The 24,873-nt window shown below is 56.9% G+C and overlaps 2 protein-coding genes across 7 annotated transcripts in view; one reads left to right on the top strand and one right to left on the bottom strand.

The window, feature by feature from the left end:
* The window catches only part of STX18 (syntaxin 18), a 128,208-nt gene extending 103,968 nt beyond the window's left edge, over positions 1 to 24,240 (top strand). For 5 of the 6 annotated variants that reach the window (XM_027034674.2, XM_027034924.2, XM_027035240.2 and 2 more), the window contains 5 exons: positions 2,848 to 2,936; positions 12,046 to 12,104; positions 13,438 to 13,507; positions 15,170 to 15,250; positions 15,946 to 17,541. In XM_027034674.2, the coding sequence (XP_026890475.1) occupies positions 2,848 to 2,936; positions 12,046 to 12,104; positions 13,438 to 13,507; positions 15,170 to 15,250; positions 15,946 to 16,041 (395 nt within the window). In that variant the 3' untranslated portion in view covers positions 16,042 to 17,541. Of the gene's footprint in view, positions 1 to 2,847; positions 2,937 to 12,045; positions 12,105 to 13,437; positions 13,508 to 15,169; positions 15,251 to 15,945; positions 17,542 to 23,712 lie in introns of those variants that run through there. The other variant, XM_027034744.2, reaches the window with a different exon arrangement.
* NSG1 (neuronal vesicle trafficking associated 1) overlaps positions 14,693 to 24,873 on the bottom strand; it is a 33,504-nt gene continuing 23,323 nt past the window's right edge. The window contains exon 5 of the mRNA XM_027035364.2: positions 14,693 to 18,665. Coding sequence (XP_026891165.1) covers positions 18,462 to 18,665 — 204 coding nt within the window. The 3' untranslated portion in view covers positions 14,693 to 18,461. The remainder of the gene's footprint in view (positions 18,666 to 24,873) is intronic.

Genomic DNA, 24,873 nt, shown 5'->3' with positions numbered 1-24,873 from the left:
TTGCTTGCCACACTCCCGACTTTTAAAAAGCCACTAGCTTTGTGACTTTTTATTTAGTCTGGAGTATCGGGGACCTCTGTGGTCAGGCAGACCTTCCGTCCACGTCTGAGGTTCAGGCCTCTTCCATATTCTTACTGTGCCAGGATGAGACTTTGACATACCCATTTGTAATTTGTTTGCTCACATCGGTTTCCCCTGGTGCTAAGATGGGTGTGGCTATTTGTGAATACTGCCTGCACTTCTCAAATGAGCTCTGGTTCCTGCCTTCAGGGAACTCACAATTGATTGACGGGAGTGACCAGCTTCCAGCCCCTGAGAAAGTGACGCGTGCCCTGAGAGAGGGCACAGGTGGGAAGAACAGGGTCCACTCAGAGGGGACTTCAGGAGGCAGTGTCCTGAGAAATGAGTCTGGACCGAAAATGGAAGCTTTATCCTAGGCAGAGGGAACGGCATGTGAAATACTCCGAGGCCAGAAAGCGTGGAGCCGTGTGGGACGCGGTTAGTGCAGCGTGTGCAAAGGGGAGGGTTCTGTGGGGACTGAGGCTGGGCCGTGTCGAGGGCCTGTTGGGCCGAGAGCTTGCACGTGAGTCTTGGGGCCGGGCCACTGGAGGTCTGCATCGAGGACGGCGTGAAGAGCACCGTGCTTCAGGCCAGTTTTTATGACAGCAGGTCAGGGTGGCCCCCGGTGGCTGTCCGTGTGAGCATGTTGTAGAGCGCGCGTCCTCTTAGCAAATTCTGTGTTCCAGCTCAGAGCGCCTGATGTGAACGGACGCTTCTCATCTTGGTGTTCTTCTCCGGAAGCAACATCAGGGGAGAAGCTTGACTTGGCTCCCATAACGAGGTCAAGCAGGAAACACAGGGCCCTTGGGGTGGGGGTGGGGTGAGTGAAATGTGCAGAGGTTCCTGCCTGAAGATGGCCTCTCAGAAAAACACCCCGCCAGTTTCTAAAGGTGCTTTCAGCCTACGTTTTATGGTTAAATTCTCCACGTTTATTATATTTACGTGTATATTTAGTATATATACATCATATATAAACTTTATAAATACAGTTCTGGCAAAAACAGCCATTTTTTTTTTTTTTTTAAACCTGCACAATGTTCTGGATACATGGAGGCTTTTTGTGATGATGTATCTGGAATAATAATACCTAAATTGGTGCTATCACACATTCTTTTCCCGTATCATAGTCTCAAAACCAACACTCTGGACTTTCACACATCTCACGGGGCCGAGACCAGCTATGGGAAAGTTACTGAGGTTGAGGGAGGAAACAAAAAGAAGCCGTACCCAGCGCCAGGCTCACGAGCCTAGAGGCACCGCTGAGACACCAGACACACTCATCTTTAGAAAGAGAGACCCCACAGGGCGCCTGGGTGGCTCAGTCAGTTCAGCATTCGACTCTTGGTTGCTGCTCAGGTCGTGAGGTCACGGTTCATGAGATCGAGCCCCATGTCGGGCTCTGCATGGACAGCGTGGATGGAGCCTGCTTGGGATTCTCTCTCTCCCTCTCTTTGCCCCTCCTCTGCTAGCTCTCTCATAAAATAAGTAAATTAACTTAAAAAAAAAAAAAGACCCCATTACAGTCTCCATCAAGGATGGGTCACTTCCGTCCACTGCCCTGTTCCCACTGCACACCCCTTTTGACCTCGCGGGCCTCTCTAACGTGCTGCTGCAGCCCTTCCTAGGAGCCCGAGCCATTGGTGCACTTCATCAAGCATCCATCACGCATTTGTGATTGCAGTTAAAAAGTTCTCTAAAAGGTCCAGTCAACAACAGTTGATGCGCGGGCGCCCGTCCCGGGGTACACCCGGAGCCTCCAAGTATGGACTGGCACACGGAGCGATTGTACCACGGAGAGATCCAGATGAGCGAAGGGTTATCCATGGGGTGACGGGACATGAAGAACCATGTATCCTTGCAGTGGAATATCCTGCAGCATTTCAAGAGAATGAGGCAGATCTCTGTGACGGATTCAGGATAATCTCCCAAATACAGTGAAGTCCTACACGGCAAGTTTTATAAGCCACTGTGTACACACACTGGATTGAAGTGGGGGTGGTGGCGCAGAGAATCACATAGGTGTTTGTATGCGAACACACTGGGTAGGGTCTGTGAGGCCACACCAAATGCTAACAGTGGTTCCTTCTGGGGGAGGAATAGGATTAGGGAGTGGTAGGTCCTGGCTTGGCGTTTTTGGTTTTTTTTTTTTTTAATTTTTTAACGTTTATTTATTTTTGAGACAGAGACAGAGCATGAACGGGGGGAGGGTCAGAGAGAGGGAGACAGAATCTGAAACAGGCTCCAGGCTCCGAGCTGTCAGCACAGAGCCCGACGCGGGGCTCGAACTCACAGACCCCGAGATCGTGACCTGAGCCAAAGTAGGAGGCTTAACCGACTGAGCCACCCAGGCACCCCTGTCCTGGCGGTTTTTTTTAGTGAAAATACCCTTATATTGCAATGTTTAAACAGTAGAGGGAGGGCATGCGTGAGCTTGTGTTTTGTGGTAAAACACACTTGAAGACTGGCCCTTTGGTTTGCAGCCATTGCTGAAGTCACTGTGGCACTGAGACTGTGCAGGGGGCGCCTTCTGCCCACGCGCACACACGTGGGCACACGCACATGCACATAATGCACGCACAAGCTTAAACACTGTAGAAGGGTCATGGTACAGCGCCTGAGTATGAGCCAGCAGATGACCGAGTGTGGACAAGCTGTAAGAGCTCATGCTTGCGGTGTGCCTGCATCCCAAGCCAGCATCAGCACCGTCTAAAAGGAAGTATTTTGCCTTCTGTTTCTCTTTTCTTTCTTTTCTTCTTCCTCTTCTTCTTTTTTTTTTTTCTTTAACAGAAAAGGTTCCGGCTGAATCCCAACCTGAATTGGGCACGTGGGGAGACGGCAAAGGTGAAGACGAATTATCCCCAGAAGAAATACAGATGGTAAGGCTGCTCTCTGCCCAGTCGGGTGTTGTTAACTAGTGTTGGTAAGACTGTTTCCCCAAGTAGGAGGTCATCCTAAACGCCTTTGCCCTGATTGTTATAGCGAGTTTTCAAAATTATAAATACATATTGTGGATACAACTTTTCCACCTGATTTCCTAGTTCTTCATATGCTTTTCATAAGTTTTAAATTTCCTGTAGCATAATTAAAGAAGAAATTGCCTTGGAATGATTGTACTAATATTAGATTTCTTTTCAGCTGCAGTAAAATAGTCCTCCAGACTAAATGGGTCTTTTATAATTACCGCTGTGCTGCTTTTTAATTGTTTGAACTGCCGACGCTATGCTAACGCGGAGAAAGCAGAAGTAATGCCTGAAAAATGTAGTCACACCTTGACTGCTAAGGTCCAGTTGCCAATTGTAGGTTGTCCGCTCTGGGTGAGTTTCAAAAGCAAACTGACAGGTTTGGCAGGAGCCCCCGCCAGCTCCTTGAGAGCAGTGTCTGCCCACAGTGCGTCTGGACATTGGCGTGACGGAGCCCAAGGGAATACGCCGTCTGTGGTTGGGAGCAGACGTTTCCTAGCGCTGCCCTGGCGGAAGGCTGTCCTCGGCCTGAAGAGCGGGGAAGCTGGTTCCCATGCGGCGTGCTTTCAGTGGCTATCCCTGACAAATGACAGCAACTCACTTCACACCGTGGTTGACAGTGGACAGAACTTTTCCAGGGCTCGTTTTCTCCCTGGTCCTGTTCACGATCGTGTTCAGAGGTGGCGGGGCATTACCGTCTCCTTTCAACTTTGGCAGAATCAGTAGAGTGTCTGGCCCAAGGTCCCCCGGTTGTTAATAAGTGGTAGAGCTTATGACTGATCGGTTCACACATTTCTAACCCAAGTCGCCTGTGGAAGAAGAGAAGTAGAGCTCTGAGCCGAAGCCCTGTCACATCAGAACAGGGTCCGGGCGCGTCCCAGCCTCGAGCCTCTCCAACTGAGGCACTCGGGTTGCCAGCCTCTTCCTCTTCACTGCTGTCTTCGTGTCTTGCGGGTCCCAAGTGTTACGTCCTCAGAGAGGCCTTCCCGGCCACCCAGTCTGCGGCAGCCCCCGGCCACTCTGTCCCTTTATTCCCTCATCCCTCCACTAGAACACAAGTGCCACGAGAGCAGGAACTTTTCCGCTTTTGTTGCCATATTCCCAGAGCCTAGAGTGGTTTTTGAGTGGGTGAGTGCCTTTGATGAGTATAAACTACAGGCAGGATCACCAGTAAGAACTCTGAGATATGCAAGCTTTAAGTTATTACTATTATTATGTACACTTATGAATGCTCCCTAAATGCCAAGCCGGTACGCATGTTGTCTTACTTGATCTTTATAACAGTCCAGTGAAGTAGGAATTATCCCTCTGTACACGTTGAAAAAGAAAAAGGCACAAAACCTCTAAAGCCCTCCACGGTCACCGAGCCAGTAGAACAGGCAAGCCTCGTCCTGTGCCCTGAGCCCGCACTTTTCCCCTGTGTCATAGTTCACGGGAGTCCCCGGTGGGATCTGGGGGCGTAAGGGAGTGTAGCCTGTGTAGGAGCCTCGGGGCAAACTGACACGGACAGGCTGGCAGAGGAGCGAGCCACGCCGGGCCCGCTGAGAGACGTCACACGCACAGGTCTGCAGGCAGGGCCCCGTGAGGGTGGCCAGGTGCGCGTGCCTGTTCCCTTGAACGCTGGCCGCCGAGGGCAGAGAACTGGCTCAGAACCTTCTTGCTCTCCAGACTTCCTGTTTCTTCTCCAAGCCTGACCCCCTTGGTGTGGTTTGTTGTTGTTTTTTCGTTTTTATATTATTATTATTATTTATTTTCGAGAGAGCGCAAGTGGGGAGGGGCATAGAAAGAGGGGGAGACAGAATCCGAAGCAGGCTCCAGGCTCTGAACTGTCAGCACAGAGCCCAGTGCGGGGCTTGAACTCATGGACCGCGAGATCATGACCTCAGCTGAAGTCGGACGCTTCACCGACTGAGCCACCTGGCCACCCCAGGCCTGACCCACTTGTGGCTGCACTAGTGACTGAGTGAGCTGACCAGGAGGTTCTTGCATCGCGGTGCCAGGCACACGGCAGGTGCTCACACGCTCCCTCAGCCTTTCCCCTTCGGTGTGGCAGGCGGTGAGGAGACACAGGCAGGCTCTCCCTTGCACAGGATGGATGGGACTGGGCAGGGCTCGGGCTCCTGGGTCACAGCTGCGCGTGTGCACAGAGGACGGTGGTGTGCGTGCCACACTCACAGCAGCGTGAAAGGTCATGCAGGTGGCAGTGGCAGCTCGATGTGTATTTTATACACAGTACAGTTCCACATTTATTCCCCGCCCCCCCCCCCCCCCCCCAGGTTGAGTGGTTTCCTGTCCGGGCTCCGAAGCACAAAACTGATTGCAGTGATTGTACTCTTAGCCGTGACTTTCCTGGGACTTCTTTGGGGTGTCCCCTCAGAACCTGTGGTACTTTGTCTAGAATAATCAGCAGGGCTATCTTTGTTCATTACAGACAAAAATAACTGTCTTAACGGACTAAAACAACTTCAAACGGCTCACCAGGCCCCTGCTATTCTCCAGATTCTCCCAGGTTCCAGAGTGCACCCTCTGACCTTGAGTAGGTGCTCACTGCTCCCCAGACTCAGATGTGGGAGCCAGAGGCCTCGAGAGTGGAGGGTGGCCAGGGAAAGGCTGCAGCGTGGATCCTAGTTAGTCAGGAGGTGATGAGGGGCTGGCCAGGGCACGGCAGCGGAGACAGAAAGGAGAGGTGCAGGGGACTGGACTGAGCTGGGAGGAGGAGGAGCCTGGAGCCTTCTGACTTGGGAAGACAATGCAGGCAGTCAGAAGGGAGAGGCGGCTGGGTGGGGCAGGGATGCTGAATTCCATTTGAGACCCGTGGGTGTTCGAGGCGCCTCTGGGACATCCAGGGCAAGTGTCTGGTGGGCAGTGGCCTGGATGCTCAGGCTGGAGACGTGAATGTGGGAGGCATCCTCCTGCTGATGTCCGAAACTGTGCGTGCTGGGGAGAGAGGGGAGAGGCAGAGGACGTCCCCTGGGGACTCTCCACGGGGAGGCAGGCGGAGGCAGAGAAGCCAACAAGTCAAAGTAAAGGACGATTAGGTCACACCCCCTTCTTACAGCCAAATGATGGCAAGTTTCTTAAAATCTCACCTTTTTTTCTTCAATTTGTACAAAATAATTTTCTTAATGGAAATAATGGCTTAATATTTCCCTCAATGTAACAGGACCACATCTCTTTGCTAGAGAAAAAAATATGTGTAACTCTTTTTCTTGAATGCATTTGTACGTAAGCAGAATACACTTCATAAAGGAAGTAGCTAGAATAAGTCAGCTGTTTGCCAGAGAAGTTTGCCTTTCTCCTGTTGGTCGTGGTGAGCATAGGCAGTTTGTTAACCTTCCCGATGCGCGACCTTTGGAAGCCTCCGGGCACGTGGTGGGGTGGGCCAGACGAAGGCGCGTGGCAGGGGCGCCTCGTCCACTGATGCTCCGTCCCACTGAGAGACGATGAATGAGCGTGGGCTCAGGGACCTGGCAGAGTTGCTTACCAATCCTCTGTATCACTTCCTGTCTGTGTAGTTTGGGGCAAGAAAACTAGCCTTCCTGCACTTCAGTATGGCAAGAATCAGCACCCCATGGAATGGTCGGGAATGCAGTAGCGGATAGAGGGTGCCTCGCGGAGTGTGGGGCACATAGTAATGTCTGCTCGGCCGGCGGTGGCCCCCACGCTGGGACGCTGGCTCTGTCCCTGTGCACACCTGCGTTCACTGCACATGTCCGGGATGTGGTTGGAGCTAATGCACGTGAAGAAGAAAGGTTCACGTCATAAAGCTTTTCTGTGCATAATGACTGTTGACGCCCCATGTTCCCTCTTCTGTGTCCTGTCCTGAGTGGCGGTCTAAAAACATGTTACTGACCATTCCCAGTGATGCGGGTTATTTCAGGGTCCCGGTCTCAGTGACTAAAGCAGTCAGAACCGGCAAGAGTTCCCTCATTTGTGTTGTTTTACTGCCAGTGGGTGGGCAGAAGGCTGTAACGTTCGGAACTTCCATGGCAAGCTCTTAAGTGTTCACTTAACTTCTCTTGTAATTGGGAACAATAGCCAAGTACCACATCTTACGGGCTGACGAACCAAAATCTTACTTAACAGGCTCAAGCCTGAAAATGAAGAGAAATAAATGCGACACTATTGGTTTTAAATTGGAAAGTGTTGTAGCAAATTGTGGTCATAATTCATAATCACTGTTTTGGAATTTTTCCTCAGGGTAAAATAATGAATTAAGCCCTATAATATCAATTTAATTCATTATTTCACCCACAGGAGCAGTTGTTACGTGTCCCAAAATGGTTGCTGAGTGTTATGTGATTTGCACACTGAATTTCCATTTATAACTCCTGATGCAGGTATATTAACATTTGAGTTACTATAAGCAGATGTTTTGCGGTCAGGCTGAGTGGGACCAGATTGTTTTCTGATGTTACATAGAGAAAATACCTCCTTTGTAAGCCTGCAGTCAGTTTACTCGCCTCAAGTGAAACCACCTGCATTTATTGATGTATCCTTTAGGATAATTTTTAACGCTGTGCGCATGACTTCTGTTCCTAAATCTGCATGGAAGTTGTCCCTAGCCCTCGTCCCCTGTGGTAGGCCGCTGGAAGCACCAGGTGGGTGGCTGGCAGGGCTCGTGATCTGGGCCCAAACTCAGCTCCTGGCAAGAACTGTTGGTAGAATCTGGGCACCACGCAGCCGAGGGCTGAGGTCCACACCCTGGGGAGGGTTCAGGTTCGCAGGGGTAGCGGTGGGGATGGAGGTGAGGGTCACAGAGCCATGTGAACGCAGGCGTTTGGCATAGATGAGGCTCATCTGAAGAACCGGAGAGGTCCTGGGCCATGGTGGTGGGGGCAGACTGCTCTCTAGGCCGAGCCCCTGTGGGTTCCTAGTCTTTGGTCCAGTTAGCTGCTCTTGCCTCTTTGCAATGCAAACAACTTCTTGTGGCTTCATCTTGTACCCAAAGGCCTTTTGTAGGAGTGATTTTCTTTTTAAAACTATAGTAAAGAGGATTAGATTAGAAAAGGATTTCTGTAACAGTGTATTCACAGTGTGGATTTGTTTCCCCTAAAGCAGATAATAAACCCTTTTGGGGCCCTCTGTTTGGAAATCTGACTTCTAAATGGAATGAGGCAGTTAATACTGCCTAACACGCATGTAACACACAGCACATGCCAAGTACGGCCCTGACCGCTTGAGTGTTTACTAATGTAGCCACCCTGTGTGGTAGGGACTGTCGCTGGCCCCATTTTACAGCAAGCTCCCAGGTCCTAGGCCTTTAAATGTGGTGCCTGCCGCCATGCTTGAGAGGTCAGGGGAACTTGCTCCAGACATCCATCTGTGTTGAGCGAAAGCACTGCATTTTGGTGGGAGACCAAACAGTATGGAGTGGAAGGAGCCACGGCAGGAGGCCCACACAGACAGGCTGGCTGCTGTCATGCCTCTCGGGCCCTGCTTGTCCACCTTCCTTGTCCTGCAGGCCTCGTGTCCCGCTTTCCAGTGCCTCACAGAACCGGGGGCCCTGTGACAGGCAGGCTGGTCTTCCTGGGCTGGGGAGGGGGGTGGGGGGGAACCCCTGTCCTTGGTGCTGACTGTGGAGACCAGGCCTCCTTGGCTACTGCACCTTGTGAGGTCCCTGTCCCTCTGAGGGACGGATGCCACGCCAGCCAGCTGCCAGCGAGCCCCAGTGAATGCTGTGTGAGTGCCCCAGATCCCGCTCAAGTCACAGTGCCCTCTAAAATTTGAAACCAGAGAGGTGGAAGGGGCCTTCAGAATATTTCATGACTCATTTTGTGTATCTGGAATCTCAGTCCCAGGAGATTAAAAATAGTTAACATTTAGTGGGGGCTTTGTATGTGCCACGCACTCTGTACGCAACTTTACGTGCATTATTAGCGCGTCTTTCTCTAGTAAGTACTGTCTCCGTCCCATTTTAGTGACAAAGACAGAGGCACAGAAAAGTTACCTGCCCAAGGGCATATAGCTTTGAAGGTAAAGGAGCCATCATCATCCCTCCCCACCCTCGGCATCAGGCAGGAAAGGATAAGAATCACCACGTCTGTTCACAAAGAGGCCCTGTCACATGACAGGCCAGACAGAAGCCAGTGACTGGTCCAGGGGCCAGTCACCCCAGGAGTTCCCATTGAGGCCGCAGGGGCTGGCCCGCTGAAGTCCCGGGCGTGTCCACCAACTGCCCCTGCCGCTCCCTGCCTTCCTCTGCAGAGGAGGGGTGAGGTGTACAGGTTGGCCATCAAGACAGCATCGGAAACCACCCTGAAATGTGGCACAGGTGAATGTTGTCAGCGGCCTGGCCATTACCTGATCTGCCTGAGCCCTGCCAGACCCTATTAAGTGGGTCCCTCGCACCTGGCTATGGGAAAAACAGGTGGTGTTTTTGAAGACACAGCTCCATTGTAACTCCCGCCCCCAAATGGGGGCCGCTTTCCGTAAAGGTCCTGGCCACGCCAAACTCTCCCCTCAGCCCTGTCACCGCTTGATCCCTCGAGGCATTTGTTTCTTTTGCTCCGCCCCCCTTTGCTCCCCCCCACCCCACCCCCACCCCCAATGGGTACTTCTCAGGTGGCATTAAGAACCCATAGGTTGAAAGGAAATCAGAGCCGGAATCTGATCCTGCTGCTGACAGGAGTCCTTCAGAAGTAACAGCTCCCCAGAACCCCGAGAGGGGGAGTGGGTGCCTCATGCCCAGAGCTGGGGAGGGGACAGAGAGGGCTTTGTTCCGGGGGACGTTCCCGCAGTAAACCACCTCAAACCCCTAGTCTTGCTTAGGAGTAGTTTAGAAAGCATAAAAGGTCTGAGGATTTAAAAGGGCAGGGCCGTATTTTGTCATTAAAAAAATAAGAAAATGCCCCCTATCCCAGCCCCCTGAGAAAAACCCTGAGTAATAACCTGGGAGAATTAGTGAAAGTAAATGAGCACCTACATGCTGAAGTAATTGTTTTTTTCCTTAAATTACTGGGCTCTGAAGTAACTGTTGAGTTGACAGCTAACAGGGCTGATAGTTTCAAACTCAAGAGTGAAGTTTTTATTCCCTTAAATAGCCTGATTTCATAATTAGAAGGGCTGTCCTGGTACCGTGTCAGCATCCTGCCCGTGCTTGAGGCGGCCCAGCAGAGCGCCCCCCGCCGGCCCTTCTGGAAACTGTGACGGCCCACCCATTTTCTGACCCAGTAGGTCTGGGGTGCAGTGGAGGCCCCTTTGTGTTTTGACAAGCAGGGGGACTGACAACCGGTGCCCTGCAGTGTGGTAGGCCCTGCATTGTGCTGGGGCCAGAGGAGAAAGCCCCACCCCAGGCGGGAAGACGGCCCCCCAACAGGGGCAAGAAGTGTAGCGATGGATCAAGTGCAGGGGAGTTTTATATTATAAAAGACAGGAGATGGCAGAAGGTGATTAAACCTGCCTTGGTGCGTCTGGTCACTAGGAAGGTGCCTCCGCTGGGTTTCGAGGAAACAGTCGGAGTCCCCCCGCGGGGTGGGGGGTTGGTGCGCGGTGGCCTCCATCAGCTCTCAGCCAGTCTGTGCAGGGGTGAGGCAGTGGGCTGCAGGAGAAGGCTGCGCCTCAGCGCTGATCTACAGGACCACGGACAGGGCCAGCCTGGTGCGGTGTGAGGTGACCAGCATCTTAGATCACTCTGACGGAGGGGTGGGGGGCAGATTGGAGGAGAGTGAGAGGTGATGAGGGCAGAGCACAGGCACCAGGGAGGGAATGGATGCAGCAAGGGTGCGGGTGAACTGGCAGACAGGACGGGACGGTGCCCGCGTGGAGGACTGGGGGGGGCTGGGAGGGGAGGGGGGCAGACGGAGCAGAGAGTGAGCACTGCACATGCCCTCCCTGTGAAGTCAGGGGGCGACTGGGCAGGGAGAACGTGAGTCCCTGCACGTGACCTGCTCAGCACGGTGTCTGCCGTGACTTCCCTAACTGTTGTTTTCCCTCCATTGTTGTTTCACTGAGCAAGTCTGGCTGGAGCCTCGGTTGGATCGCAGAGCCTGGGAGGCCCAGAGCTCACCTCCACCCGTCCCCCCACACAGCGCCTGGCGCAGACCGCGCCTCCGAAAACAGCTGTGGACGGGACTGCTGCTTTAGTAGATGTGAAGGAAAGAACGCGCGTGAGGCCTTCTCGGACTTGGGTTTGACGCGTTCCCACCCTCAGGCAGCTCCTAGTCAAGGGGGAGTTTGGGACATGCACAGCTTATTACCGGGCTGAAAATGGCTAACGTCCTGAGAGATCTTCACGAGGTTTCACAAGGTGCTAGGCCAAGGTTAGAAACTGGAGAAAGAAGTTCCAGCTCGGGGGCCGGGATAGGTCACGGAGAAGGTGGCGTTCGAGCTGGGGCTGTGGGACGTGGGCCCCCGCCCGGGGCTGAGTACACGCTCAGGCAGTGGAGTGGGCGTCTGAAGGCGGGGTTGCGGGTCTCGCAGTGAGGAGGAGATCTGGCCCCGCGGCACGGCGAACCCTCAGACGTGCCATCCTCTTGTGGGGCTGGTGTCAAGTTGGCAGGAACGGTGGGGGCAGCAGCTGTCTGCTCCGAGTTTATGTGGCTCCGATGGGCTCCCGGGTGTCAGGGTGGCGCCCTCACCCAGACTGAGTCCTGAAGCCCGATCGCCAGCCTGAGCCCAGGAACACAGCGCTTCGGGCTGCTGGGCCTGTGTTCCTGTCACGGTGGACTGGCCAAGGCGTGGCTCTGAAATGAGACTGCCCTGCCCTCAGCTGAGCCTCTGGAGCTCAGTGCCCCACTTAAGACAGTGCCAGAGGGAGACAGAGCAGCAGGAAGGACGGCAGGCGACCCGCCCCACCCCGCCCGCACCTTCCCAGGCGTCACGTCGGCTCACAGGCAGGGAGAAGTCCGGCCACAGGGATGTTTTCACACTGATGCCGCATCCCTCCACGCCAGAAGGAGGGACTCGGTGGCCACCCTCGGAGGGCAGATCGAAGCTTTCCGAGCAGACGCCTTGCTAGACTCTTGCCTTTGACCGTGTTGCTTTTGAGTATGACGTCACCCTTAGTGTGTTTGTCTCCTCACAGTTTGAACAAGAGAACCAGCGCCTAATTGGTGAGATGAACAGCCTGTTCGATGAAGTGAGGTATGTATGTGGTTCCTAGGAGCTGATGGCCTCAGCTTTTCTAGGAACTGGGAACTTTTCATTTACTTCGATGGCCAGGCATCCCCTTGTGGCCCTGGCCACGTGCACCCCCCTCAGCCATTCGGGGTCAAGGCAGCTTGCCCAACTTCAGTGACTCCCCTTAACCTGCGGGCCCTTGGGAGGTCACGCCCTCTGTGCTGCCTCCAGGCTTCCAGTGACCGCAAGTTGCATGGTTAGGGGCTGTTAATTTCATCGCTCCCGGGTAAGGGGGCGGGCCTTGTGAGGGATGGCTGGCCAGGTGCAGCCTCCTGCATATGGCTCTGCTGGGGTCCGTCTGCCCCCTCAGCAAAGGGGTCGGCAGCGTGGAAGGAGAGTGGCCGTGCCCACGTGAGCCATCGCTGCCCCGCCGTCTAGGGGAGGCACGTGGGTGGGGCCTGTTTCCCCGAGAGTGTCTGGAGCATCTGGAAGGAAGGCCTGGGCTTTGGCAGGGAAATTAAACCCGCTGTGCTGTGAGCTCATCCAAAAGAAAGTGCGTCCTGACGCCGTACCCACAGCCCCCGGGGACTCTGATGGCACCTGTGCTCCTCTGCGGCCTCTGCCCTCGCTCTGTGGGCCTTGCGGTCCTTGCTCCGAGATTCGGTCCCCGCCCGCCTCACTTTTCCTTCCCACACCCGGAAGCACGGGAGGAGCGGCGGCCGACTGCCCCGACACGGCTCAGCCCCTGCCGCCCCCATTTCTAGACCCGTGCCACCCCCCAGCCCACGCCCGGGGCGCCCTTGCTGGCCCTGAAACAGCGAGAAGCTCAGACGCTTGGTTGCTGAACCCAGATACGTTTTCAGACAGAACCGGAGGACTTTTCCTTTCGCCGGGAAGTTGGTTTGGGTGGCAGCACCCTGCCCCTCGACCTCCTGGGCGGTAACGACGTTGAGTGGTCGGCACACGCTGGCGTTCTGAGTCTCCGCCGTGTTACCATGGTTACCGGGCCGGGTGCGGGCCTTAGCATTCCAAGGCTGCCTGTTGCAACCAGGGGTGCAGACTCCGAGGCAGGGGCACCGCGGGTCAGCTTGCAGGGGAGGGCTGGTTCCGCAGTGCAGCGCGCCCCCTAAGCGAGAGACTTCAGAGGAGAGGCAGGAAGTGCAATGCTGGCCTCCTCCTTCCTGAGCCTGACGTGGTGCCCCCCCACGAATGATGTGGTGTCCCCTCCCTCTCTGGAGGCTGTGGTGGTGTCCCCTCCCATTTCTCACTTACGTGGTCCATTTAGAAATGTGTAACACTCCTGCTAGGACCACCACCTACTAATAGTTGTATGTAATTTTTTTTTTCTTTAATGAAGGCAAATCGAAGGGAGAGTGGTTGAAATTTCCAGGCTCCAAGAGATATTCACAGAGAAGGTTTTACAACAGGTAAGAAAAAAAAAATTACGATTTAAGGTTTAGCTAAAAAGAATCTACTGTGACATCTACTGTGACATCAGGGTGCTTGTTCTGAGGTTGCCTGATCCCTGCAGCCATGTGCCCCGAGCCGCGTGGGTTCGTACAGCTCCTCACGTGAGGGCCTCCTGACCCCCCCGGTGCAGCCTCTGTGCGGGGCAGGGAGCTCTCTGCACCTGACCCACTGCTGGCTGGCCCAGGCCAGACTGGGTGTGGTGGCCCGTGTGTGCAGTGACGCCCACAGAGGAGGGAGTTGGGTAGATCTTCCTTCCGGGTGCCTCTGAGCTAGTTTTCCCGTCTGCAAACGGAGTGGCCCTCGCAGGGCCGTCGTGAGGCTCGGAGATAACCCGCAGGAAGCATCCAGCACACCTGGCGGGTAGCAGCCTGTCAGTCGACAGTGTGACTTAGGGCTCACACTTGGCCCTCTCGGAACGCCAGGTCCGTGCCACCTCAGGTGTCCCGTCCACACAGGAAATAGGGTTGTTCTCTGAAGGGGATTTTCATGTTATTTCTTCCTGCCTCCAGTTCTGAAACTCGTCCGGCCAGTAACTGGCAAAACTTTTAGGGACCCGATAAATTTATCCTTCTTTTTAGCATCCACAGACCGTGGAATGGTTTCAGAGTCAAAATCATTTCTGCTGCATTGTGTTAAACTGGCCCAGTTGGCCTAAGACCCTCCCGCCCCCACAAAACCTGCCCGAAACCTCACAACCAGAGTCGAATCGCTGTAAATTTAGGTATGTGCAGTCTGACGGAAAGTTCGGGATCACGAGTTACCCTTTCTAACTACATTGAAGGACCAATTTAAGCGTGTATGTGCTAAGCCTCCACTTAGAAGCCTGATGGCTGTCACTTCAGCCTCCTGACCCATAAAACAGCTAAGTGAGCTGTCCCTGTCAGAGCACACGACTTGCTTCCAGGGACAGCTCAGCGTGGCAGGAGAGCTCAGAGGCCACGTTGGGTCACACACACTGGCTCCGATCCAATCCTGACTTCCAGTGTGTCGGGTGACCTGGGCACCCCAGCCACACTGCCCTCTTCAGACTGGGCAGATGTCCCCCCCTCCGCACTCTCAGGGCTGGGGCTCGAGGTTCCTGACGCACTTCCAGCTCGTGGCAGGCTCGCAGTACACGGGAGCTGATGTTTTTACGGTTTAGGTTTTCTTTTTTTTTTAAGAGAGACACAGATGGTAAGACCCGAAGCGCTCCCCTGAAGCTAGCGTGCATGTCTGAAAGCACACGCATCTGGAAGCTCATGTCTCTGGATTTCATAAATACGCGGGGGACCAGAGGGAAGCCCCTGGCATGCGGTGGCTGCTACGTGTTGGCATCTCTCGCGTTTGTCCCTTCTGGCCGGCAAGTGGCACAGGAGGTAGCAGCTGGGGGTGGAAGGGCAACGGCACTGGGTTCTGGTCCCAGTCCTGCCACGTGGTTGCTGCGTGACTCTTGGCAAATTACTGAACTTCTCTGAACCCTGACTTTCCCTTTTGTAAAACGGGGCTGTGCCCGCCCCTCGGGACCCGGCGAGGACCCACAGGCTCCCGCTTGTAAAGCCCTGGCTGCTGCTGGCTCCTGATGTCCGGATGCTCGGGGAAGCAGACGGTGGTCGGGTCTACCTGCCTCTCCTCTTCCATAGGAAGCCGAGATCGACAGCATTCACCAGTTAGTTGTAGGGGCGACTGAGAATATCAAGGAGGGCAACGAAGACATCAGAGAGGTGAGTACCCTTGGGCCCCCCAGGCCCCACCGGCCTCCCTGTCCGGGCAGCGGTGGTAGTCTTGCGGGCAGTCGGGGCTGCGTGAGAGCCTTGCCGGGGCCCAGCCCGCAGGGCTGACCTCCTAACCGTACTGACCCCTAAGACAGTCACGTTTCTGTCCTCGCCAAACCTGGGGCACCTGCTATTACCAAGACACAGGACTCACAGCCCTCCAAAGGAGCGATCGGAGGCACACAAGGTCACTCTTGGCAAGGGTTGGATCAGCCACCTGCACCAGGGGTGGGCGCCACCGGAGAAGCTTGTTGGACCCCCCCACCCCGAGGGCCAGAGCCCTGGTCCCTGTTTATCGAGGCCACCACAGTGGACTCTGTTGAGTGGACGTGGTCTTCTGAGTGTGGTCCTCGGTTTGGGTTGACGTGGGACCATTCCTGGGCCACTACAGCTGCCGGGCCAGCCGTGGGGCTCTTTTTAACCCTGGGCCCCGTGTGGGCCGTTTCCGGGTGTTTGCTGGGAGAAGGGTGTAGGACGTCTGAATAAGGGGGAGACACCTGTTTGTTTTCTGGTGGATTCTAAACCCACTGTGTGGCCCTGCTTACTAATTAAGGTAAGCATAAGCGCCAGGGTAGGGAGTGCGTGCGGGCACACGGAGGGCGTGAGCACTCCTCAACCCAAAATCCTGTGCTCCTGCCCCGCAGGCCATCAAAAACAACGCCGGCTTCCGAGTGTGGGTGCTCTTCTTCCTGGTGATGTGCTCCTTCTCCTTGCTCTTCCTGGACTGGTACGACAGCTAGTCTGCCCTGCTCGCTCCTGGCGCATGGGGCGCTGTCGAGGGTCTCCGGCATCGGACCAGGGCTGTGCCCAGATCCTACCACGTTGGGGGGAGGGGGCGGTGGCAGAGCTACGTGCTCCCGCAAAAGGGACACCCAGACCTGTGGTCTTAGCCCGTTTAGTAGCTGAAAAAGAAACTAATGAACACAAATTGACAGTGGACTGCGTGGCACTCCTGAGGCAGGGTGGAAGAGAGGGGGGTCGTTACTGGCTGCACCCAGACTGGTGGCCCACGTGGAGGGGCTGCCCGGAGGCGGGGCTCAGGGAGGCACCGACCTGGCCCTTCCAGTGGCTTAGGGAAGAGTGCTGGGTGATAACTTCTCACGGCAAGTGACCATCACTTAGTTTCCTGTGGCTTCTTGTCTGCCTGAGCCAAGTGCTGCAGAGTCGCTGCGTTGTAGAAAACTCGCCCTTGCCTCACAAATATAATAAATGCAACTACGGTTACTTCGTGTAATATCAGTGGGTCCAGATACAGAAGGTCAGCGGACGCCTGCCTGCCTATGGGGGAAGGGGTGTGGGGACAGACCCTGGGCCCTCAGCAAGGGGCTGCTGGGGCCCAAGGAGCATTTGTCTGCCCTTGGGCCCATGCACCTGTCCCTCTAGAACAGGTGTTCCTGTTTGCAGTGGGAACCACATCTGTGCAGAGAGCATGCTGGTGTTCACGGGGCCCCACCTCGGTGTGGGTGCCGATGGCCCTGCGTTGCCCCCTGCAAAATCGTGTGCTGTGTATGCAAAATCGAGAGTCTGTGGTGCAGCCACAGGGACCCTTGTGTTCTTTCTCTGCACAGAGTGAAAACGTCAAAAGTTACATGTGAATGCATTTACAGTCAATAAAGCGTCTACTAGAAAATACAAAGGGGTGATGCCTTAGCAGCGCGTTTACGCGGGCTAGAGCTTTCAGAGGTGTATCTGTGCGGGAGAGTTTGGCACGTAGTCAGTGCTTCTCGTGCGTGCTCACGTCACACCCTCACAGCACGCAGCTCTAGAACACGCGCCCCGGCTCCAAGGCCACGGTCATGGTTGCGAAACACCCTCCATAATAGAATCCGGTTCTGGAAGCATATTTCAGAAAGCAGTGATGGAGCTGGCCGTGGCCGCCACGCTTGTTTGCAACAGATCTCAAACTCATTGCCATTTATTTTTGACCTACTGAAAACAGTGAAACTTCTGACACGTCCACCAGAAATAGCACAGATAACATGGAAGAAAATGTCTGCGGATGCCTGGTTTCCATTTAATGGTTTTACACACGTAGCTTAGCTAACTGGCAATTTTGTAAACATATCCTTTAATGTCAAGATTCAGCTTGAAATGTAACTTCTTTACAAAGATCGTGAATTGAAATGTCCTCAGTGGATCTGCAGGTTGCCACGCCAGCCCCTCCCAGCCTCCCCTGCCTGCTTCTTACATGAAAAGATTTCTAGTTCACAAAATAAAAATCAGTCTTGGCTTCCCAGCAATTACATTTTCACTTTGCCAACACAAATAAGGTCTTAAAAACTAACTCGCTAACAGGGCTGTTGGTGCAAATTTATTCATTAACAGGACAGAACAAAAAGACCAAAGGGTGTCGCTCCTATTCAACACGTCACAGAGCAGACGGACTACCAACAGGGGCCCGGACTTCCTCAGGCCCGTGGCCCAGGGTCCTCCCACAGCCCCTCACCACACGTGCTGGGACACCAGACCCGGTCTACGTGCGCCGGCCTGAAGCACGGTGCTCTCCGCACCAAGGTGCCAGCCAGCTCCAGGGGGCGGAATAGCGCCTCCTGAGCGGGCCCTCCTGCGGGACACTCGGCCGCTTCGGAGTGGGCGCGGGGAAGGGAAGGGCGCACCCGCCACCGGACATCCCATTTCCTTCCTTCTCTGCACCTCTCACTGCCACACATCATGGTGATGGCCCGGCTGCCGCCTGATTGAAGGTGGGAAGAAATCTGAAGTACAGCTTGCTCTTAACCAAGTGGGGACCCGTCTAAATATGGCTGTGGAGTAAGGTTTGCAAACAGCAGTGCGGTGGGGAGGGGGAGCGCGATAAAAAAAATCGATTCCACGAAACGCATTATTTATCTGAATCCAAACCCCTTGCATATCCAGTGTAAATTTACTTTCTGATGGCATCCCATAAATCCCAGTAAAGCAGCTAAATTAAGATTCCTTAACATGGAACGTGGTGTCACAGCTCTTTAAGCAATGCTGATATGCACTTGATATGCCCATGAGCGGTCGGCAGCAAGTTTTATTGGCAAAGCAGCATTAGCAAACAGAAGCGGTTGCACCATAAATGAGTAACCTCTAAATTATCGGTAATTACATTTAACGAAACGTCCCTCCAAGTCCCTTTGTTACCTTCGAGTGACACATTGTGAGGAACCTGCCCGTCTCACTGAGCTGACTTGTCAGCGGCTTCGGTCTCCTGCTCGGACAGCTTCTCTTCCGACAGAACCGACATCCAGGGGGAGACAGAGCGTGTGATGCTCTGCTTGGCCAGGTTGTAGTGGTTGATGACGGTGTAAAACTTCTCCCGCGCACTGGAGTCTTGCTCCGCATAGTAGCTCTCCAAGCCTTCTGGAATGCACTGGGTGTTCTGAAAGACAAGGGGCCGTGGAGACGCACGTCTCGATGCTGCGGGGGTGCCGGAGGGTCTCCGGTGAACACCCCCCAGGTGTTTACGGGGACCTTCCCTGGGCTTAGAGGAGAAACACAGCCCAGCCACTGCGTGCGCTGGTCCCACCGCGACAGGACAGACATCTTTAGCGAGGCCGTGACGCAGCGGGGCTTGGGCTGCAGGGGCACGATGAGCTGTCCTGCTTCACTAAAGATCTTCCACTAGTTGTCATTTACTTTACATCTACTAGAAAATACTTCGGACCTGTCTGCTGGAAACACAGATAGTAAAAGAAGGGAAGTCAGGAAAACCTCCTGGGAGCTGGATCTTTAGTAGGCCTTCTCCAGAGGAGGGGGTCGGAGGAGGGCACGGCCTCGAGGCAGAGGAGATGGGCCTCACAGACAGGACAGTGCCAGCAGGGTGAGGAGGGCACTGGGAAGGACGGCCGGGGTCGGACGGCCACACAAGGGCTAGAAGTCCCGTCAGGGAGCTGGTGTGACCTTGTGACCCAGAAAGCAGGAGCCCAGACAGCAATACGGCGGGGGGGGGGGGGGGGGGTGGCCAAGGGAGTGGGCTATCCCAGGCAGCTGTCCATGAAGGAAAAGGCTTTGTCCCTACAGGCCACGGAACCCTGAGGGGGCCTGGGGTGGGGGAGTCCAGTCCATAGCTCTCATCAGCTGGTAAAACATCCAGGACCCCAGAGAGATCCTGCACCCAAGGCTGCCTTTCCTGGTGGGTCCAGGAGCCTACCCAGGCCACTGGGCCACCACAGCTGACGTGGCCCGAGCACACCATACACGTGCAGCTCACCGGGCCCACGAGTGAGGTGGGCGGGGCTGCGGATAATCGGCTTCCACCTCGCATTCTCCCGAGCCAAGCAGGCGCTTGGTGCCGAGCTAACGACTATGCTTCCCAGCTCCTGGCAGCCAGGCCAGAGGGACGGGCGTGGATGCCCACCCTCCACCTCTCCCGCGGCCCTTTCTCGCTGGCTTCAACTGCCCAGAGGCGGAGAATGCCCTGGGGGGCTGGGGGGCTGGTAGGGCAGCACAAGACAGAATCGGGGCTCCATGATGATCTCACAGAACCGCCTCCCCCCCGCCTTCTGCCTGGAGCCTTCATGTGAGAGAGACGGACCTCCCGCCTCATGGAAGCCACGTTACCTGTGTGTCTGAGCAACCAAAGCAATACACGAACGCCACGGCCTCTTCCTCAGTGAGGGGAGACCACAGCAAAGACGGGTGCCTGGCCTTGGCTACCTCCACACTCACCAGGAAGAGTCTGAGGACCCAGGCTCTCTGCCCACCGCTAAGGGTCTGACTCAGCACCTCTGTATCCTTAAACCTCCCCAGACGATTCTTAGGCTCCGCATGCTGCACACGGTGTCTCGGCCAAGGCCGCCCCGCTGGCGGGTGCACCGCCCGGATCTGAAGCCCAGGCACCATCCACGGCACTCTGACCAGTTAACTCCTGGGGCTTCGCAAGACGCCCAGCGGCGCAGACCGTCCGTTCACCTCTCCTGGGCAAGCGCCTAGTGGAGAAGGTGACAGGATCTTTGATGACATCATCTCTGGCCACGTCGGGCCATCGCCAAGCCGGCCGGCCACAGCTGCTGCACCTCAGACGTGGGCGCTGGGAGACACGAGTGCCGGCCCGGGATGCACCAGGGGAGCCTCCCCCTGGCCTGGGCCCAGCTCTTCCTCGGTCTCTAAAACCCAACGGCAGGTGAAGAAGGCTGCTCCTTGAGATCTGCCCGCAGATGTAACGCCCACCTGCCACTTCCCCGGCAGCAGAGAAAACGGGACTGGGGTTCCGCCACCCATGCTTCCTCCTCCCGACCTTCTCTCTGCACCTGACAGCTGGCCAGGCGCTTCCCATGCACGTTCTCTCGCTGAGAGGCAGGTGCCGTTAGCCCCGTTTTCCAGCCGGGGCAGGTGAGACCCGGAGACACGAAGGCACAGCAGAGTGCCCAGCGCCCCACGTGGTGTCGCCGTGGGAGGCCACCAACAGGTGACCCGCTGGACTCCCGAGTCGAGAAGAGTGAGAAGTGAAACAGTCTGCCCCAGGGCCGGCGGGGCAGAACGTTCTTTTCCCGGAGCCCCGGCAGTGTCTGGTTCAGCCAGAGCTCAAGCCCCAGCTCGGGTGCACATAGGCCTCGGGAACGCGGCTCAGCTCCCCGTGCCCTGCCTGCACTACCGGCTCAGCCTTCGGCACCTTCACAGGCGAGCGACACACTGTGACGTCGCCCTCTGAACCCCGAGGCCTCCGCAGTGGGCGGCTCCACACAGCCCGGCCCCTGCTCGGTGCCAGAAACAGCAACACAGGGCAGAGCACACGACTTGTGCAGAGAGAGCAGGGATGACGCCCCTGTCACAGAAAAGCTCCCGCCGCTCAGACGTAGCGGCCGCTCGTGATCGGAGTCCCTCTCCGCCCGGATGGCTCTCCTGGGATGCCAGCCTCGTGTCTAGGACGAGGATGGCTGGGGGTCGGCTCTCCCTCGGGTGGGCTGTCCAGCAGGGTCAGGAGCTGTGCCAGGCACCAGGATCACTGGAAGGAACACGCCAGAGCCCGGGCCACGGGCCCTACGCTACCTACTAGCCCCCGTGCCCCTCCCTGGGGCCTTCACTCAGGAGACCCGGGCTGTGCTCCTCCAACACCGAGAAGTGGCAGGTCTGGCCCCTCAGCGGAGCGAGGTCGGGGCCTCCTCGGTGTGGCTGCTGACGGATGGAGGCTGTCGTGCCTGGTCCGGTGCCCGGCCCCCGAGCTACCGTTTCATCACTGCTGGGTCTGGGCGAAGGGGTACAGACAGCACTGGGGTCTTGCAGGGGTGGACGACACGTCCACACGCCTCTGTTCCCCAGGACGGACCCTGCATGCCAGGCGGGTGCCGTGGGTACTTCCCTGTTGGGTAACCCAGAGACGAGTGACCGCCGCGGACAGCGGAAAGGGGACGGAATGAACGCATGCTCTCCCCTCAACCCGGTCCTGCCCCGCCAGCGGAGAACAGTCCTCCTCTGGTCAAAGGATCAGAACTACCTTCTGGGAGCACGGAGGACTATTTCCAGAAGAGAAAGGACAAAGGACTGCGGCATGCCCCACACCCTGCTCTGCCTGTCCAGCCCGTCGGTGGGCCAGGCGGCAGCTTCAGAGTCGGCCCACGCTGCAGGCCAAGTTCACTCCCGCTCTGAGCCTCCCGCTCAGTTCCTCCCGCTCTGAGCCTCGGCGCCCCCCGTCTACGAGATGGGGCCAAGGGGCCCCGCATGCTGGGTGGCCGTGAGGACTGTGGTCCGCGATGGGCAGCTCGGGCAAGAAGGCAGGATGTGTCCACGCTCACCCACGCCCACATCCGGGTGTCAGGAAGCAGCCGCCCCCGTCCGGCAAGGCAGGTGGCCCCCACCCCCCACCCCCCCCCGCCGCACTGCCACCTGTGCTCCGTCCTCTCCCCCTGCCACTCGCCAGCACCCGCCGGGCAGTGTGGGACTCCACTCCAGTCCAGGACAGGGCCTCCAGGCCTAAGAGAGTGGCCCTGCCCTCGGGGCACCAGGCCAGGACAACGGGCGGTTCTGCCACTGCCCGCACGTGGGCCGCAGGAAGCAAATGAGGGGCAAGCACCACGGTGGGCAGGTGGCAGGTGAGAACCCCAGTGGCGAAGTAGCATGGGGCCAGGGGCTCCCCAGTATGTTCTGACCCGGCCCCCATCAGGCCAGAATCACAGCCACACGTCCCCCTGAGGGGGGCCCTGCCCCTCATCTCTCAGCCATGAAAGCAAATGACCGTCACACCAACGAGGTAATCCGAGGAAGCGTGTTCCAGCCCCGGCACACGGTCAGCACTGGCAAGTGTTCCTCGGGCACGAACTCCACCGAGAGAACGGGGGTGTCTGACCGTCTGCGTCAACACGCAGGGCCGGGCAGTTTCCCAGTACGTGGAAACCCTCCCGTGAAACTCCTATGACGACTTCACGGTTTCAAGAAAAAGGCAGGAACTTAGCACCCGCCCCCGCCCCTGCCCACCCGTCAGGACGGGACACTCTGGCGGGGAGGCCTGGCCGCAAGGAGCCTCCCCTCACCCGCAGCGCAGGTGCCTGCCCTCTGCTTTGTGCCAGGACCTCTGCGGCACCCGTGCCCATCAGCCCTTCCCACGGGCCCCCCTCCGGCTCTGGGGTCAGCAGGACCCAGCCCAGTCTGTGGCCTCAGTCCAGGAGCAGGCCCTCGCCACCGCGGGCAAAATGGACCCCTCATTCAGTCTGCACCCTAGGTGACCTGGAAGCGGTGACCCTGGGCACGCACAGTCACCCTGGCCGCCTCTCTGCCTGGCACTGGGTATCTGCCTGTCTGCTTGCCACTGGTCTCCCCACCGGAACACCGGCCCCACGGGCAGGGCCTGGACTCCTCCCGTCCTGCACCACACGCCCAGCACCCAGCAGGGCTCCCCACAGGAAGCACTGAATAAATGTGTACGAAGGACCCATGGGGGGTGACCTTGGGGCACAAGGAGGATCGTATCCGTGCTGCATCTAACCACCGATACAACGGGGATCTACTGGTACCTACCCAGGTTTTGGGGAGCATTCAGAAATCCCCGTGTGAAAACCCCTGTGAACCGTCAGGTCTGTGTGTGACGTGTGCAATCGCAAAACAGGCGGAAAGGCGGGGAGGGGGCTTCGGCACGCGTCGCCCTTCTCCCCCCTCCAGCTTCAGCCAAGGGCTCTTGGACCCAGACTACAGCTCTCCAGCCCTCCAGCTGTGTTTTCCAGGAAGGACATCTGCCCCCAATTAGGTGGAAACGCCAGTGGAAGATGCCCAAGTCCCAAGGGACGCAGCTACGGAACACTCACTTGGTGCCGGCTGCGCACCAGGATCGCCCGCCCCGGCCTCTGAACGCACAGGCACCTGCCCCCTTCCCTGCCAGGACTCTCAGAACCAGGCCTTCATCTCTGATCTGACTCCACCTGCCTGCGCCAGCAGAACTTGGCCTTGCAGGGAGGGCGGGGCAGCTTCAGGCTGCACCCTCCTCCTCCTCCGTGCAGGACGCGTGCCCCGGGCCCAGGGAAAGAGCCAAGACGCGGACCCTGCGTCCTCCTGATGGAGCCGCTGGCCCCTGTTCTTTGTGAGCAGCCCGTCTAGTCCCACGAAGCTGTCCTCTGCACACGTGGGTCCCGTCAGGGCACCGTGCCCACATCTGCTCGGCTTCCTCCCCATGACCTCGGCCCCCCTGCGTCACCCAGCCCTGGACCAGGCTGTCCCCTGCATCCCAGAGTCACTCTTCATTCAGCCTTATGTCACGTGGGTGTCCTCTCCATCCCCGGCACCCTGCTGAGTCTCTTCCCAGGCTCCCTGCGGCAGCCTGCTGGGCCATCCCGCCAACCCTCCAGCCTCCCTGGGCCACTGAGTGTGAGTGGCCGTCCTGTCACTCCCCACCCCCCTCCACTCCGGGGGCCTCTGCCTGGCACCAGAGGTGGTGCACAGACTGGCCACAGCTGGTTCATCCCCTGCTGCCTCCAGGCTGACCCTGCCTGCGTTCTGCCATCAACCGTGTTTGCTGCTCCCCTAGCCCAGCTGGGAGTCTGCTGATGTACGTACTCGGTCAAGGCCAGCCCTGCCCTCCTCCAAGCCCCGCCAAAGGCCTCTGGGCTGGTCTCCTCTAAACCGTGGTGCCTCCTGAGCTTCCAGATAGCCAGGCCCAGGGTGTGGATGGGTCTGCTGAAAGGGTGGGGTGTGGGGGGGTTCCCCGGGTCCCCACGCAGCTCCCTCACTGGCCTCCTAGAGGCAACCTGACCACCCTTCTAGAAACTGCAGCGCCCGACCCTGCCTTGCTCTTTGGTTTTCCAGGGCTCATACCCTAAAACTCAGAATACAACCGATTCCATGCGTCTTTTGAGGAGGGCAGGGAGCTTCCCAAAGGTGGGGGTCTCTACCCGATGGGCCCCAGCTGTGCTGCACCCGGAATACCAGCGGCAGCCACCGCACGTGGCACGCACAAAATGCATACCTGCCAGCCGGGGGAGGGCCGCAGGGTCAGAGCACTGCGCACGGGCGACATGCCGGGAAGCGGGAGGTCTGTTGAGCCTGCTGCCCCGTGCGAGCCTTCTGCGTCCCTCACGGCCGTGAGACCCAAAGCAAAGCCACCCGGTGACGTGACAGACCAAGCCTGTCCGTGCACGTGCTCAGCACGGGCTTCTCCAGCTTTG

The sequence above is a fragment of the Acinonyx jubatus genome, chromosome B1, assembly GCF_027475565.1.
Source record: "Acinonyx jubatus isolate Ajub_Pintada_27869175 chromosome B1, VMU_Ajub_asm_v1.0, whole genome shotgun sequence".
Taxonomy (NCBI): domain Eukaryota; kingdom Metazoa; phylum Chordata; class Mammalia; order Carnivora; family Felidae; genus Acinonyx; species Acinonyx jubatus.
The sequence above is the reverse complement of the archived record's forward strand: the minus strand, read 5'-3'. Positions and strand labels throughout refer to the sequence as shown.